The sequence below is a fragment of the Chrysochloris asiatica genome, unplaced genomic scaffold, assembly GCF_000296735.1.
Source record: "Chrysochloris asiatica unplaced genomic scaffold, ChrAsi1.0 scaffold00002, whole genome shotgun sequence".
Taxonomy (NCBI): domain Eukaryota; kingdom Metazoa; phylum Chordata; class Mammalia; order Afrosoricida; family Chrysochloridae; genus Chrysochloris; species Chrysochloris asiatica.
In genome coordinates, this window is record NW_006408520.1 from 12,704,082 (window position 1) to 12,719,218 (window position 15,137).

Genomic DNA, 15,137 nt, shown 5'->3' on the forward strand with positions numbered 1-15,137 from the left:
CTTCTTCCTAGTCTTTCTTTGTATGGAAGCTCATCTGAAATCTGTCCACCTTGGGTAATCCTGCTGGCATTTAAAATACCAGTGGCATAGCTTTCAGAATCGCAGCAACTCACAAGCCACCACAGTACCACAAACTGACAGACAAGTGGTGGGTACTGCAAGTAGGAAAAATATATTTGATAGTTGAAGTCTAAGATAGATTTTGTTGTTGTTATTAAGTGCTATTGAGACAGTTCCAACTCATAGCAACCCCTTAATTGTTTCTAAAGAGCAATTGGTGGACTTTAACCACCAACCTTGCAGTTCAAACCAGATTTTCAGTCCAGTGCTTATCCTACAGTGCCACACCATGATATGGTAAAAAAAAAAAAAAAAAATCACTCAGCATCTTTAAATGAATTTAAATCCAATGTTTCTGGCAAAAAGTTGCTAGTGAGCCTGTCCCAAATTAAAATAATACAATTATCTGGGCACACATCTGTAATGAACTAACCTTGGTCACGTTTGAACTTCATCCATCTGTCTTTCACTAATAAGCTCCTTTCCCTTCCCCTCCCACTTAACTCTCCCTCACTCATTTCATTTCCTACACTCTCATTTGCCGCTATTCTCTCTCTTAATTTACTTACTGCTCTAAGCCCTTCTTCCCAATCTACTACTTCTTTCCTGGATCATAGTTTCCCTGCCCTCCCACCTCCACATACACAAGCTGAGTCTTGGTATCAGCATCACTGAATTTTAACTGAAGACCTCCATAACCATATAGTCCTCCTTCTTACTGCATACCTCAGAGGGCATTTTGTAGACTATCAAAAATCAATTGCATGCTATATTTTTAAGTATTTTTATATGTGGTTACTTTACATAATACTGAAAACATAAATATTGTCCCTTATTTCTTTAAAGAAGGATAAGGTGAATTTGATAGAGAGAGGAGAAAAAATAGAAACAGAGCAGAACAATGGAGACATAACCCCTTTGAAATTCCAAAAAGATCATTAAACTTTTGACTTGGGAGCATTTAGTAAAGAAAGAACTCATTAAGAGTCAACATAAATTCAATGAAAACAAATCAAATTAATCTCATTTCCTATTTTGATAGGTTTATTAGGTAAGTAGTGAACATAATGTAATAAAATAAGGGCATGTAATATTGGTAATGGTACAAATAAGAAGATTGAAAAGCTACACTCAAGTAATCTAAAGATTTAAACATTTCCCATGGCCATTTTGTTTGGTCCTGGACATTGGAAAGCACTATTTACAGGAATTGTCGAAAGTATAGTAATCAAATGTTGAGGAGACTTGAAGCTGGAAAGAGGAAGTTAATATGTCTGGTAACAATTACAATTTGAAAATGCATTCTTTAGGTATGAAAAAACAGATCAAAACTCACAAATTCATATTGAATATAATACATTAGCAGTGTGATTGGGATCTTCTGTTTCCTCATGCTTTGTCTTTAAACTTTTAATATCAGCTAGAAATATTATGAGGCGAGACCGGTCCCTGAAGAAGCACATCATGTTTGGGAAAGTATAGGTTATCAGAATAGAGGGAGGCACCCAACTAGATAGAAAGACATAGTGGCAGCAGCAGTGGGCTCAAGCAGAGCAGTGATTGTGAGGATGGCACAGGACCAGGTGATAATTTCGTTCCATTGTACATAGTGTTGCTATGGATTGGAACCAACTCAATGACACCTAACAACAGCAAGAAGAAATAAAGTCTCTTTAAAAATGACTTTTGATTATCCCAACCATGTAATCTAGTGAAAACAAGATGTAATTCAGAATGCAATAGTACTGCACAACATTAATTTGGTAAAGAGTTTCATTTAAATTAAATGCATCATCTATAAAATTTAAAGTATTTTGCATCATTTTCTCCACACACACTTTCACACGTAAGCATTTTCCCTGATCAAGATGACTACAGATTTTTTGACCTATGTGTATTGATACCTTGCTTGGAATAATGACTATAAATTCCCTTAATCTCCACAGATGTTTGTCCAAGAGGGACTAGACTAGCCATATGTGTTTTACTGATTATATGCATCTATTAAGTAGCTGCAAGTTCCAGTATATATTCTCAAAGGCATTCTTAAGCTTCCTATACTACCTAGAGGCTTTAGGTTTTTAACAAATGTCTACATTTTCAGTCACATAGAATTATAATTCTTTTTCTTTGATTGTTTTCTTAAAATAATTTAAAGGCATTATCATTCTTTTATCCTCTTCCAGATTTAAAAAAAATCAATTTTTAAAAGAATTATGATGACTGAGAAGAAACTTTTAAATGCTACATGTTAATAACTTCTAAAAGTTTTAAGTACCTTGTTTTATTTAGTTTCCCATTAAAATATGACATTTTAATAAAAGAAAACAGTCAACTTCCAACATGGAGCAAAAGGCATCTTTAATGGACTCAGAATGTGAATTTGCTTCATACAACAAAATTTCATAGAGTTAAGCATTGCTTCTTTTGAATAAGTCTTATAAGCTTTGTGACTCTATAGGGAGTTTACTGTTTAACCATCTTTTTGAATACTGACTGATGATTTAAGTCAATTTATTATTTGACTCAGACCTGCAACTATTGTAAGTGATTTATTTACAAAAGTGAAGAAATATTTTTATATCACATATAAGTAGCATTTTCTAGACAATCTCATATATTTAATATCTTAAATATTAGTAGAAAATATCAACACATTTTGATTATCATTATTTTTTATTTGAAAAATAACTCAAATCCACTTCTGAATGTCATATTACTAGTTACTAAATGTGGAGTCCTGGTATGGTGCTGTGGGATAATGAACTGGACCATAAGGCCAGTTTGAACCAAAAAGTCGGCAGTTCAAACCCACCAGCTGCTCCTCGGAAACCTTATACAAGGTCACCATGAGTAGGAATCAACTCCATGGTACTTCACAGCAACAGCAATGCTCACTCAGTACATCAACACATCAACAGGTAGCTGTTGCCACATTTAACTATGTTCCTATAATTATGCTATATGTGCTTTATATAGTTATAAGAAAGAGTCCTGATGTGGCTCTGTGGGTTAATGCGCTGGACTACAAAGTCGGTTTGAATTGCCAGGTCTGCGATTCAAGCTCACCAGCTGCTCCTGGAAATCCTATGCTGTGAGTTGGAACCGACTCGATTGCACACAACAGCAATGAAAGATATGGAGTCCTGGTGTAGTGCCGTCGGATCAACACTGGACCACAAGGTCAATTTGAACTACAAGGTCATCAGTTCAAATTCACCAGCTACTCTTCAGAAACTGTATAAGATTTCTGATGGTGTGTCTGAAGTGCCAACCTTGATGTTCAAACGACATTTCGGTCTGCTAGAGAAGCTACAATATAGGAAAACTACAATATAGGAGTAAGAGGAAGCTTTCTACTTACCGCAAAGAGTTAAAGCATCGGAAACCCTATACAAGGAAGCTGTGAGTTGTCACCAACTTAACGGCACTTAACAACAACATGAGCAGAAAACCTCATGTCTCCAGCTGGTAGTTTTAAACTACTGACCTTGAGGTTAGCAGCCCGACTTGTAACCCTATCTGCCATAACTCCTTAAAATGATACATAGGTCATAAAAATATAAATGAGTAAAAGAGTTGGGGAGTGGCTATAGAGAAGATGAGAAGAAAAGGTAGAGGGAGGGAAGGAGAGAGAAAAAGGCATGTTCACCCAAAGGAAAAACTTAGGTATTCATCATGAAGGAAGAATGAGGAGTATCTGAGATGTCTTTGAACACTGTAGAGGATTTTTTTTTTTTTTTTAAGTAGAGATATGAAACATTCTAGACAGAGGAGACAACATAAAATTAGGCCCCTAACAAGTCATTTAAAAGGTGTAATAATCATTGTAAAACATAAGTCCTGTGTAGCTGAAGCACAAGGTGATTGGAAATAAGCAATAAAATTGATAATAAAAATATTTGTTGAAAACCTTAAATGCCACTCTGGTTAGACTCTATTTGTTTCTATAGATTTTTGAATCAAGTTGACAGGAAATTCAGCCTGCGCCTTTGTGTCTAGGTTCAGATGGCCACATTTTATAGGGTAGATTGGGAAAGGAAGAATGAGATGAGAATGAGATTCATCAAGTAGGACCTTGCAAAACCATAAGAAATAATGGAAAATAAATTGGTAATTGTTCAAGATGGTGGCAGATCTGGAATAAAGATGTAACAGCTATCCAAAGTCTTGGTAAAGATATAATACTGTAGTAAAGAAAAGTTGGAGTGAAACATGACTCTGGAATTTCAAGCCCCAGTGATTGAAAACTGCAATTCTGTTTGTAAAACTAAGGAAATCAGAAGGATGAGCCAATTTTGTGCTGCTGATGATAAATTCAGTCTGTGGTGAATTTGAGATTCCGATTTCTTGTGACAATGCCCATCATGCCCCTGATAAATGTAGATCTTGAGTTTGTTTGGGCAATTCAGGTTGGAGATGTTGATTTGGACATCAAGTGCCTACGGCAGACAGACTGTAGTGCAGTTTAAATTATACTTCAGCACACTGAAAAGAGTGAGGAACAATATCAAGTTTTCTATCATCTTTGTTGTTGTTGCGCTTCCCTTTTATCATCTTGCCCGCTGAGAAATGCACAAATGTACTGTGCACAATAATGTAAACTTTTCAGTTTGAAAGCTTGTGGAGATGAGTGCATTGTTATTTAAGGATCAAACAGAAAAAAATAATAAAGTAAAGAAGAATAATCAAGGTCATAAAAAGAAGAGCAGAAAATAATTTACCAAAGAAAATATAGAAAGATGGCATTAAGTAAGCATCAAAACTCCTTGAACATGGACCTTGAATTCAAACGAAAGAGTCTCCTTTTAAAAGTTAAAAACAAAAGCGGAACATCTTGACAGCATGCTAATTTGACATTGTTACATTCTTCTGTTTTGTTTTATGAAACAAAGTGTTTCTTATTGTTGATGAAACATCAGCTGTACTTCACATTTAAGCACATTTCCAATTAATATAGAGAATAAAACAATGTGTAAACTGCCTGAAAAATCTTCAGTGGTGAATGAAGAAAATCCTACTTCTTAAAAAGTGAAAAGAGCATCTAATTTAATTATGAGATCAACCTAATTAATTAACATATATTAGGGAGTTTTAGTAATGAAATATACTTTTTAATAACAGGTAAGTGTGCTACCAGAGCATGTTTCTAAGTAAAATCTAGAATGCCAATACAGTGATATAAGTACATACATAGCATTCATACTTTTTCTGCCTCATTTCTAGTAATCTCAAGTTGTCTAATATAAGTGTATTACCCTTTATTACTTTTCATTGCTTTAAGATCCTTCAGATTGAGAAATAGCCATGACAACTGAAAAGAGTGTCATTCTGCTCCACAGAAACACTGTGTTTAGATTATCCAGTAAAACACCTATTGATTGTTGTTAATTAAGTTTTATATTTCTAAGCTAGGCATATATATTGCTCATCTTTCAGAAGAGAGAAATACTTACAACAATCAGGGAAAATGTATCTATGAGAACTATAATATCTAAACTTCCTAGGTTAGTCTAATGCAACATTCTGAAACAGCAGGAAAACTTGGAGTGACATTAACTATTATCTAGAAATGTCTTAAAAAGAAAACTCTACATAATTCAATGTTTCTCTTTTAGGATGTAATTGGAAAAGCTCTACAGTACATTGGGACCTTTGGTGACCTTAGCACCATAGAGCACGTTGTGGCTATGATCGATGAAGAAATGTGTATCAACTGTGGTAAATGCTACATGACCTGCAATGACTCTGGTTATCAGGTAGGAATCTGCTGTAATTAACACAAAGAATCCATGATGCATGTGTTGTACTTTTGTGGCAGAAAGCATCTTGTGTTGCTAATGATTTGATTTAAGTCAGATGTGTCAAAAACTTTTTTTTAGCAGTAGCATGTCTTTCTATCCTCTCAATCTTACAATGTGTTATAATACATTTTGGTTTCTTTCTTTCTTTTGAGGAAAGCCTTAACTATGGCATTGTTCAATGTACAGTATTATTTTAATAGAATTTAATCACTCAGAAAGTTGTGTGCATAAAATCAACCTAAAAGACAAATGCACACAAGTATATAAAAAAAATTTGTTGAATGCTGTCAGGTTGATTTTTCTACTGTTAGCGACTCCATGTGACAAAATATAACTGCCTCACAGGATTTTCCTGGCTGTAAACTTTATGGCTACCACTTATTTGTCAGTTGTCATACTTTGGCTTGCATATTACTGGGCTCCTGGAAATTATACCATTGGTATTTTAAATACCAGCAGGATACACCCATGGGAGACAGGATTTCAGCTGAACTTTGAGACTAAGACAGACTAAGAAGTAGAGAATGACCACCTCTGAATGTTTAGCCCTGGACAACCTTATGAACAGCAAGGCAACACTTTCATTTAGCACCAGAATACTGAATAGTGCTGAAATAGGAGTCCCTCAGATTAGAAGGCAGACAAAATATGACTGGGGAAGAGCTACCTCCTCAAACTAGAGTGATGATGTAAATTGAGAAAAGCTTTTGGGACATTCATTTGCTGATGGGACTCAACTCAAAATGAGAAGAAGCAGACAATAACATCCATTAATAAGCAAAACATAGAATGTACAAAATATGAATCTAGGAAAATTGGAAGTTGTCAAAAATGAAATAGAATGCATAAATATCAATATCTTAGGCATTAGCCTAGTGTTTATTAAGGCAATAAACAACAGTCTTACCAACAGAGAAAAGATTGACGTTGTCAAGGACTTCATTCTTCTTGGATCAACTATCAACATTGACAGAAGCAGCAGTCAAGAAATCAAATGACGTATTGCACTAGGCAAATCTGCTGCACAAGACCTCCTTAAAGTGTTGAAGAGCAAAGATGTCAGCTTGAGGACTAAGGTGCGCCTGACCCAAGCCATGGTATTTTCAATAACATCATATGCGTGTGAAAGCTGGACAGTGAATAAGGAAGACGGTAGAAGAATTGATGCTTTTGAGTTATGGAGAATATTGAAAGTGCCATGGGCTGCCAAAAGAACCGACAGATCTGTGTTGGAAGAAGAGTAGCCAGAGTGCTCCTTGGAGGCCAGGATGGTCAAACTTCATCTCTCATACTTCAGACATATTGTCAGGAGGTACAAGTCGCTGGAGAAGGATATCATGTTTGGTAGGGTGGAGGGTCAGAGAAAAAGAGGAAGACCCCCAATGAGATGGATTGGCCAACTGACAGCATCAGTGGGCTCAAGCATGGCAACAACAGTGAGGTTGGCCCAGGATTGGGCAGTGTTTCATTCTGCTATGCATAAGGTTGCTATAAGTTGGTACTGACTCAATGGCACCTAACAACAACAACAAGGCATTAGCCAGTAGAAATGGACGATTAGTGGCAAATTTGAATCTGACAGTCATGGTTTACTATGCTGGGAATGACAAATTGAAGATGAATGACATCACATTCATCATCAAAAAGAACATTTAAAGATATATCTGGAAGTATAATAATGTGGTAGGATAATATCCATTTGCCTACCAGGAAGACCAGTTAATATCATTGTTATTCAAGTTCATTTACCAATCACTAAAGCCAATGATTATGAAACTGAAGTATTCTACCAAACTCATCAGTCTGAAATTGATCAAACTTTAAATCACAATGTATTGACAATTACTGGTGATTGAAATGCCAGTGTTAGTTAAGAAACAAAGAGGAAGAATCAGTAGTTGGAAAATATGGTCTTGGTGAGAGAAATGAAGCTAGAGATCACAGGATAGAATTTTGCAAGACCAGTGGCTTATTCACTGAATGCACCATAAAAGATAACAATAAACATGGACATCACCAGGTGCAGTAATTAGAAATCAAATTGACAACTATAGGAAGAGATGGTGGGAATGAAGCATATCATCAGACAAAATCAGGCCAGGGGCAACTGTAGAAGGGAACAGACTATCAATTGCTCATATGCAAGTTCAGACTAAAGCTGAGGAAAAGAGCCAAAATTTGGCTTGAACATACCTCACCTGATTTAAGAGATCATCTTAAGAACAGACTGGACACTTTAGACACTAAAGACCAAAGACTAGGAGAGCTGTGGAATGACATCAAGAACAACAGACAGGAAGAAAGCAAAAGGTCATTAAGAAGATAAGAAAGAAGAAAAAGACCAAAATGGATGTCTGAAACTTACTTTCCAGTATAGAGATGCTAAAGCAAATATAAGAAAAGGGTATGAAAGCACTGAATAGAAAATGTCAAAGGGAAGCTCGAGAAAACAAAGTCAAGTATGATGATGAAATGTGTAAAAACCCAGATTTAGAAAACCAAAAAGGAAGAAGACACACAGAATTTCTCAAGCTGAAAGAACTGAAGAAAAAAATCTCAAGTCTCAACATGTAATATTGGAAGATTGTAATTGCTGAATATTGAATGATGAATAAAGCATCAATGGAAGAAGGAAGGAATACACAGCATTACTGTATCAAAAAGAAATGGCTTAAGCTCATTCATTTCAAGACATAGAATATTATCAAGAGCCAATAACACTGAAGAAAGAACTCCAAGATGCACTGAAGGCATTGGCAAAGAACAAGGCTCTGGGAATTGATAGAATACAAATTCTATCAATAAACTGATGCAGCATTGGAGGCATTCACTATACCAAGAAATGTGAATGACTGCTACCTGGACAACTGATTCAAATATCTGTGCTCATTTCAATGATATGTGACCCAACAGAATGCAGAAATCATTCAACAATATCATTAATATAATATGCAAGTAAAAATTTACTGAAGATAACTCAAAAATGGATGCAACAGTACATTGACAGAAAACTGCCAGAGGTTCAAGTCAGATTCAGTCAAGGACATGAAATGAGGCATACCACTGTTGAAGTCAGATGGATCTTGGCTGAAAGCACAGAATACCAGAGAGATGTTTACCTGTCCTTTATTGATTATGTAAAGTATTTCAACATTGTAGATCATGACAAGCTATGGCCAGTATTGTGGAGAATGAGTATTCTGAAACACTTACTTGTGCTCATGAGGAACTTGTACACAGAGCAAGAGGCAGTTATTCAAACATAACAAGGGAATACTGAAGTGGTTTAAAATAAGGAAATGTGTGTGCCAGGGTTGTATTCTTTCACCATACTTACTCAATCTATACACGTATAATCTGGATTATATGTGGAAGAACATGGCATCAGGATTGGAAGAAGATTCATTAACAACTTGTGATATTCAGATGATAAAACCTCGTTTGGTAGAAGAGAAGAGGATTTAAAATACTTACTGATGCAGATCACAGACCACAGCCTGAATCACAGATTGCACCTCAATGTAAAGAAAAGAAAAATTCTCACCACTGGAACAATAAATAACATTGTGATAAATGGAGAAAAGATTGAAGTTGTCAAAGACTTAAAATGAAGTCCAAGCAAAATGGCTTAAATCTGCTATCAACACTCGTAGAAACAGCAGTCAAGAAATCAAACATTGCATTAGGCAAATCTGCGCACAAGACCTCTTTGAAGTGTTCAAGAGCAAAGATTTCAATTTGAGGATTGGAATGCCTGGCCCAAGGCATGATGTTTTCAGTAGCTTCATATGCATGGGAAAATTGGACAATGAATAAAGAAGACAATAGAAGAATTAATGCATCTGAGTTATGGTGTTGGATAAGAATATTGAAAGTACCACAGATTGCTATAAAAACAAACAAATCTGTGTTGGAAGAAGTACAGCCAGAATACTCCTTAGAAGCCAGGATGGCAACACTTCATCTCTCATACTTCAGACATACTATCAGGAGGAACCACTACCTGCTAGTCGTAGAGGAGAATCACCATAAAATAGAAAGACCTTCAATAAGATGAATTGGCACAGTGGCAGCAACAATGGGCTCAAGCTTAATAACAATTATGAGGATAGCATAGGATTAGGCAGTATTTTGTTCTGTTGTACATAAGGCCACTATGAGTCAGAATTAACTCAATGGCAGCTAGCAACAACAGCAATATTTATGAAAATATATCTCCAGGCTTTTCTCCCACAGATCACTGAGTGAGTTCTAACCACTAACCTTTGGGTTAGCATTTGAACACTTAACCATAATGCCACCAGAGCTCCTTTTATTCATGAACAATTGGAAAGCATTATGCTTTAATACAGAGGGGGGAAAAAAAAGAACCCCAACTTAGTGTTATTTCCTGGAAATAACTTGAATCTTTCATTCGATATTTATTAGGCTTATTCTATAGAGGGGAAAAAACAACAGCACTTTCTCATCAACTAGTTGCACAAGTTGATCTCAGGAATCCCTTTGTTGCTGGAAAAGCCAAAAAGTTGCATTCCTACACATAAAATGAGGCACTGATTCTTCCCATAGCTCCTTACACCTTAGCTGCTAAAAGTTTACAAAGGGCAAGAAGGGACAAACCGGGGACTGAATTGTCTTCAGGTTTTCCAATTTTCTTGAAAACACATTCTATACATTTCGCTGTGTGAAGACATTAAATAGACTTATAATTCAATTCTTAAGTTATTCTCTCTTTATTTCAACCTGCTGTTTTTATCATTTTGACCTGACTACATCCTTGAACTGGTTGAATTTTAGAAACAATCAAAATACAATCATCATAAATGTTGTCTTTAAATATAAATTCCCCTTGTTTGTTGTTGTTATTGTTGTTAAGTCCGTTGAGTCGGTTCCGACTCATAGCAACCCTGTATAGTGTTTCGAAGGAGTGGCTGGTGAGTTTGAGCCACCAGCCTTGCAGTTCAAACCAACCTTGTAGTCGAGTGCTTGTCCTACAGCACCAAGGTAAAGTAAGAGCTGTTTTGTTTGTTTCCTGATGTGGAGTTTGAAGAATGCAAAATAAAAGTTCCCATTAAAATTGCCCCAAACTACAGACAAGTATTTTCATTAATTAAACCTAACAATCCACATAGAAGAATTGTTGTTGTTGACGATGTTAAGTACCATGGAGTCAGTTCTTACTCACAGTGATCTTGTATAGGGTTTTCAAAGAGCAGCTGGTGGGTTTGAACTGCAGTCTTGTGGTTAGCTGCCCAGTGCTTATCCTACAATGTCACACCAGTAAAGTTAAATAAGATCCTTTTTTGAAATGATCCAATGACATTTTCTAAGTAAATCAAATATACCATCTAAAACACTCAAGTTACTTCACCTATTCAATGTGGAGACAGATCCCAGGTTGCTGATGATGGGATTCTGCATACTATCTTAGCACCTAATGTTGTTGTTAAATGCTATTGAGTTGGTTCAACTCATTTCCACCCTGTATAGGGTTTCCGAGGACCCACTGGTAAGTTAACACCCAATAGAAGTACTAAAAACATTTTAATTTAAAAATAAAAATACCTTTCTCTTGAGTTAATTTGAAATTCAATTGAACATCTCTTTTTTTTTTTAAGCTGGAAAATATCTCTAGCAGTTATTTTGAAAATGATAATCATGTTACATTCACTTTAGTCTCATTTTCCCTCTAATCATCAAAGTTGAGTCAAGAAGTCCTATGATGAAAATCTTAATATTAATCAGTATTCTAAACTATTTAATCTTAGAAGTTATTACACCCACCTTGGAATTCTAGCATTTGTATGACTTTACTAATAAGCAAAATAGCATGATTGTTCATTTTAAAAATGGGAAAGTCCTTCTTAATCCTTCTATCTAAAAATTTATCCAAAATCTTCAACTGAATGTCACGTTATTTTGCAAATTTTCAAAGGTTACAATTTATAAGACATAGTATTGTTTCAGTTTTGTTCAATCATTTTGTTGGATCTCTATTTATAAAGGGTGTAGGAGGAAAGTAAATCATTTTTTTATCTCTCCAAACAGTAATCTGAGATGTTGTTTTACTAAACATGGCAGCTATTTCAGAGGACAAATGTTCTTAATGTTTATGATAGCTGCAGTTCTTGTTCAAATAGAATGATCGTTTCCTTAAAGATCACACTTCTTTTATTATCTCAACTCTTGAAATATTCCTCTTTAACAGACAAACAATTATTCAAAAGAGTTGTTTCTTAAGGAAAATATCAATCCTAAATTTTACTCTAGATATTTGTACTGCTGCTTATTATAATTTGCAGATGAGACTTCTCCTGCTCATGTAAAGATTTACAGCCTCAGAAACACTATACAGGCTCACCATAAGTCAGCACCAACTTCACAACACACCGTTACCACCACCACTACCATAATTGACTTAGTGAGAAAGAAAGGAAGGAAAGAAAGAAAGACATTATCAAGAATTATCATTTTTGTTTTAAGAAAAAAATTATGAAAATTTCAGCACTAGAGACTTTGCCCAGCTTCTCCCAGCTAAGTAGAGTCAGGGCCTGGTCAGGAGGCCAGGTGTCCGGGTTCTCTGTTCAGTGTTTTTTTCCACTGCATGACTGGACAATGCCTGAAATGGGCGTGAAAATCCTCACCAGTTAAAGCTCACTCTTAAACGAAATTTATTCTATTGCTTTTTTCTGAAAACCTCATGCGTGTTTTGATATCCAAGCAAGTGCATTCCTTGCCCAATTCGATGACACGTCCACTGTTGCTAGCAAGGAGTGTGACCCAGGAGGAGGAGAACAGTAAAAGATGGTTCCTTCATTGTCCTCAGGTAGAAAACAACCCATCCTGATAAGACTGGAGAGACCCGAGCTCTGCTCAGAACAAAGAAAACTAGAGAATTACTATGTTGTGAAATATTTTCCTCACACAACTAAGAAAAAACACCTCTAATGTCTTTAATTTAAAAGGATTTCTTTTCTCTCTCTTTTTCTCCTTCCCTCTCACCCCCATCCACTCTGGCAGCTCAACTGTTGCTATAGTTGCACCGTCTTGCTGGGCGTAGTTGTCTGGAAGTGCGGCTGTACTGCGGTAGAGAAAAATGTTGATGCTTAAATGGGGGCATTCTTGACCTTTGTGGGCAGTGACATCAATGCTCTTTATTTCTGTTTGCAGGCTATACAATTTGATCCAGAAACCCACCTGCCCACTGTTACTGACACTTGTACAGGCTGTACTCTATGTCTCAGTGTCTGCCCTATTATCGACTGCATCAAAATGGTTTCCAGGACAACACCTTATGAACCAAAGAGAGGCTTACCCTTAGCTGTGAATCTGGAGTGTTAAGGTGATTTGTGAAACAGTTGCTGTGAACTTTGATGCCACCGACATATGCTGATCTTTTCTAATTGTGATCATTATTTTCAACTTTCTAATTAAATAAAATATAGTTTATAAATAAAAAGAATTTCCAAATACATTTCTAGATAAATAAGTGCATCATGTCAGTGATCATTCAATTAATAATCACAAAATGCAATCATTCTTTTCTGAGGATAGGTGTAAAGTAATTGTGTAGCAGTTAATTGTATGTTCAGGGTCAGTCGTCCGTTATGAAATATATTAATTGTTCTGTGGCAGTTAATGCAACAAAAATTTCCAAACTGCTCTATGCTGTGCTTTGTCTTTGATTTCTAATTGTAGGGCAAATTAAGTATTTTGGAACAAAGTACCCTTTGACATACAAGAAAATGTTTCCCAGGAAGCATTTTATAATTGAAAATTAAATTTCGTTTTAACAATGTTTCTAAGAAGCACATCTGAAGCACAAATGAAGAAAGCTCCATAAAACACAAATTAGGAAAACCAAACAGTTATTTACTATGGCAGAAAAAGAGAATAAAGAAAGGTTTGTAAAACTTTATTAAGACCCTTAGTGAAAATAGTTTCTTTTTTGTGTGTGCTAGATACTTAAAGGGAAAGCATTTACTAACCATTCATATTGCTTGGCACAATTCACCACTGTTGCCCGAGACAGGTGTCCAAACTCTCCACTAATGAATCAACATGACATGCTTCTTTAAATATTTAAAGTATGTTCCTAACAAAATAAGATGTGAGTATGGGGCTTTGGTTAAAGCCACTCTTCTGCTGTGCACAGATCTGCTCTATGAGCTTTTAATAGTAACCTTCATGATTACAGCAATTAATGTTTGAACAAAACCCAAATTATACAGTGGGTCATGTGCTTAATTACTTGAAAATGAAAAACATACTATGGGTATTATATCTTAAATGTGTAAACCCAATTTGACTATTATTGTTTATTTTACTGTTTATGTTTAATTTCAAACTTGATGGAATAAAAAAGAAATATAGATTTTCTATAATTGCAAAATAATATTTTTGTATTTTTCAAAATCAGCAAATAGCAAGATCTGAGTTCACTTCTCTCTTCTTTGTTGAATATTCTTATATGAACCTGTAAGTACTAAATCTATAAATAATAAACTGTGTCATATTTCTATGATATAGATAAAATCTTGAGAAAGTATTTGATTATACACTTTAAGAAATGCACATTTACCACCAAATCTGTATTATTGAATATTAACAAATAAAATTTTATAAAGCATTAAGTAGAATGGTCTTTGTTGCCTTTTTTGCAAATAGACTCTCATGTAATACCAGGTTGAATTGTTTCCTAAGAATTTGTATCTGCTTAGAATCTGTGAATATGACCTTCTTTGTAAAGAAAGTCATTGCAAATGTAGTCATGTAAAATGAGGTTACACTGGATTAAGGTGGGCATTAATTCAATGACTGATGTCCTTACAAGAAGAAAATTTGGACATAGAGACACAAAAGAGGAAAATTCTATTTGACATCAGAGACAAAGTATGGTGCTATGGGTTAATGCACTGGACTTGAAAGTCTTTTTCACCCACAAAGTCGGTGGTTCAAGCTCACCAACCTCTCCTATAGGAAGCCCTATACAGGGTCACTATGGGTCGGAAGTGACTTGACAGCATTTAGCAACAACAACATATGTATATACATATAGAAGTGTGGTGAGTCCATACAATAAGCACTGCACTGTGACTTGCAAGGTGTGATTCCAGCACGCCAGCTACTCCATGGAAGGAAGATAAGGCTTTCTAGTCTCACAAAGATTTAAAAAATCTAGGAAACTCTATACAGGATTGCTGAGTCGACACCGTGGCACTTAACAAACACAACCTACATATAAAAATACATATTATTTGAAAAGGTATATAT

The 15,137-nt window shown here is 35.5% G+C and overlaps 1 protein-coding gene across 1 annotated transcript in view; it reads left to right on the forward strand.

The window, feature by feature from the left end:
• Positions 1-13,205, forward strand: part of DPYD (dihydropyrimidine dehydrogenase) — a 1,478,957-nt gene extending 1,465,752 nt beyond the window's left edge. Inside the window, exons 26-27 of the mRNA XM_006831042.1 lie at positions 5,679-5,819; positions 13,035-13,205. Coding sequence (XP_006831105.1) covers positions 5,679-5,819; positions 13,035-13,205 — 312 coding nt within the window. The remainder of the gene's footprint in view (positions 1-5,678; positions 5,820-13,034) is intronic.
• The last annotated feature ends 1,932 nt before the right edge of the window (positions 13,206-15,137 follow it).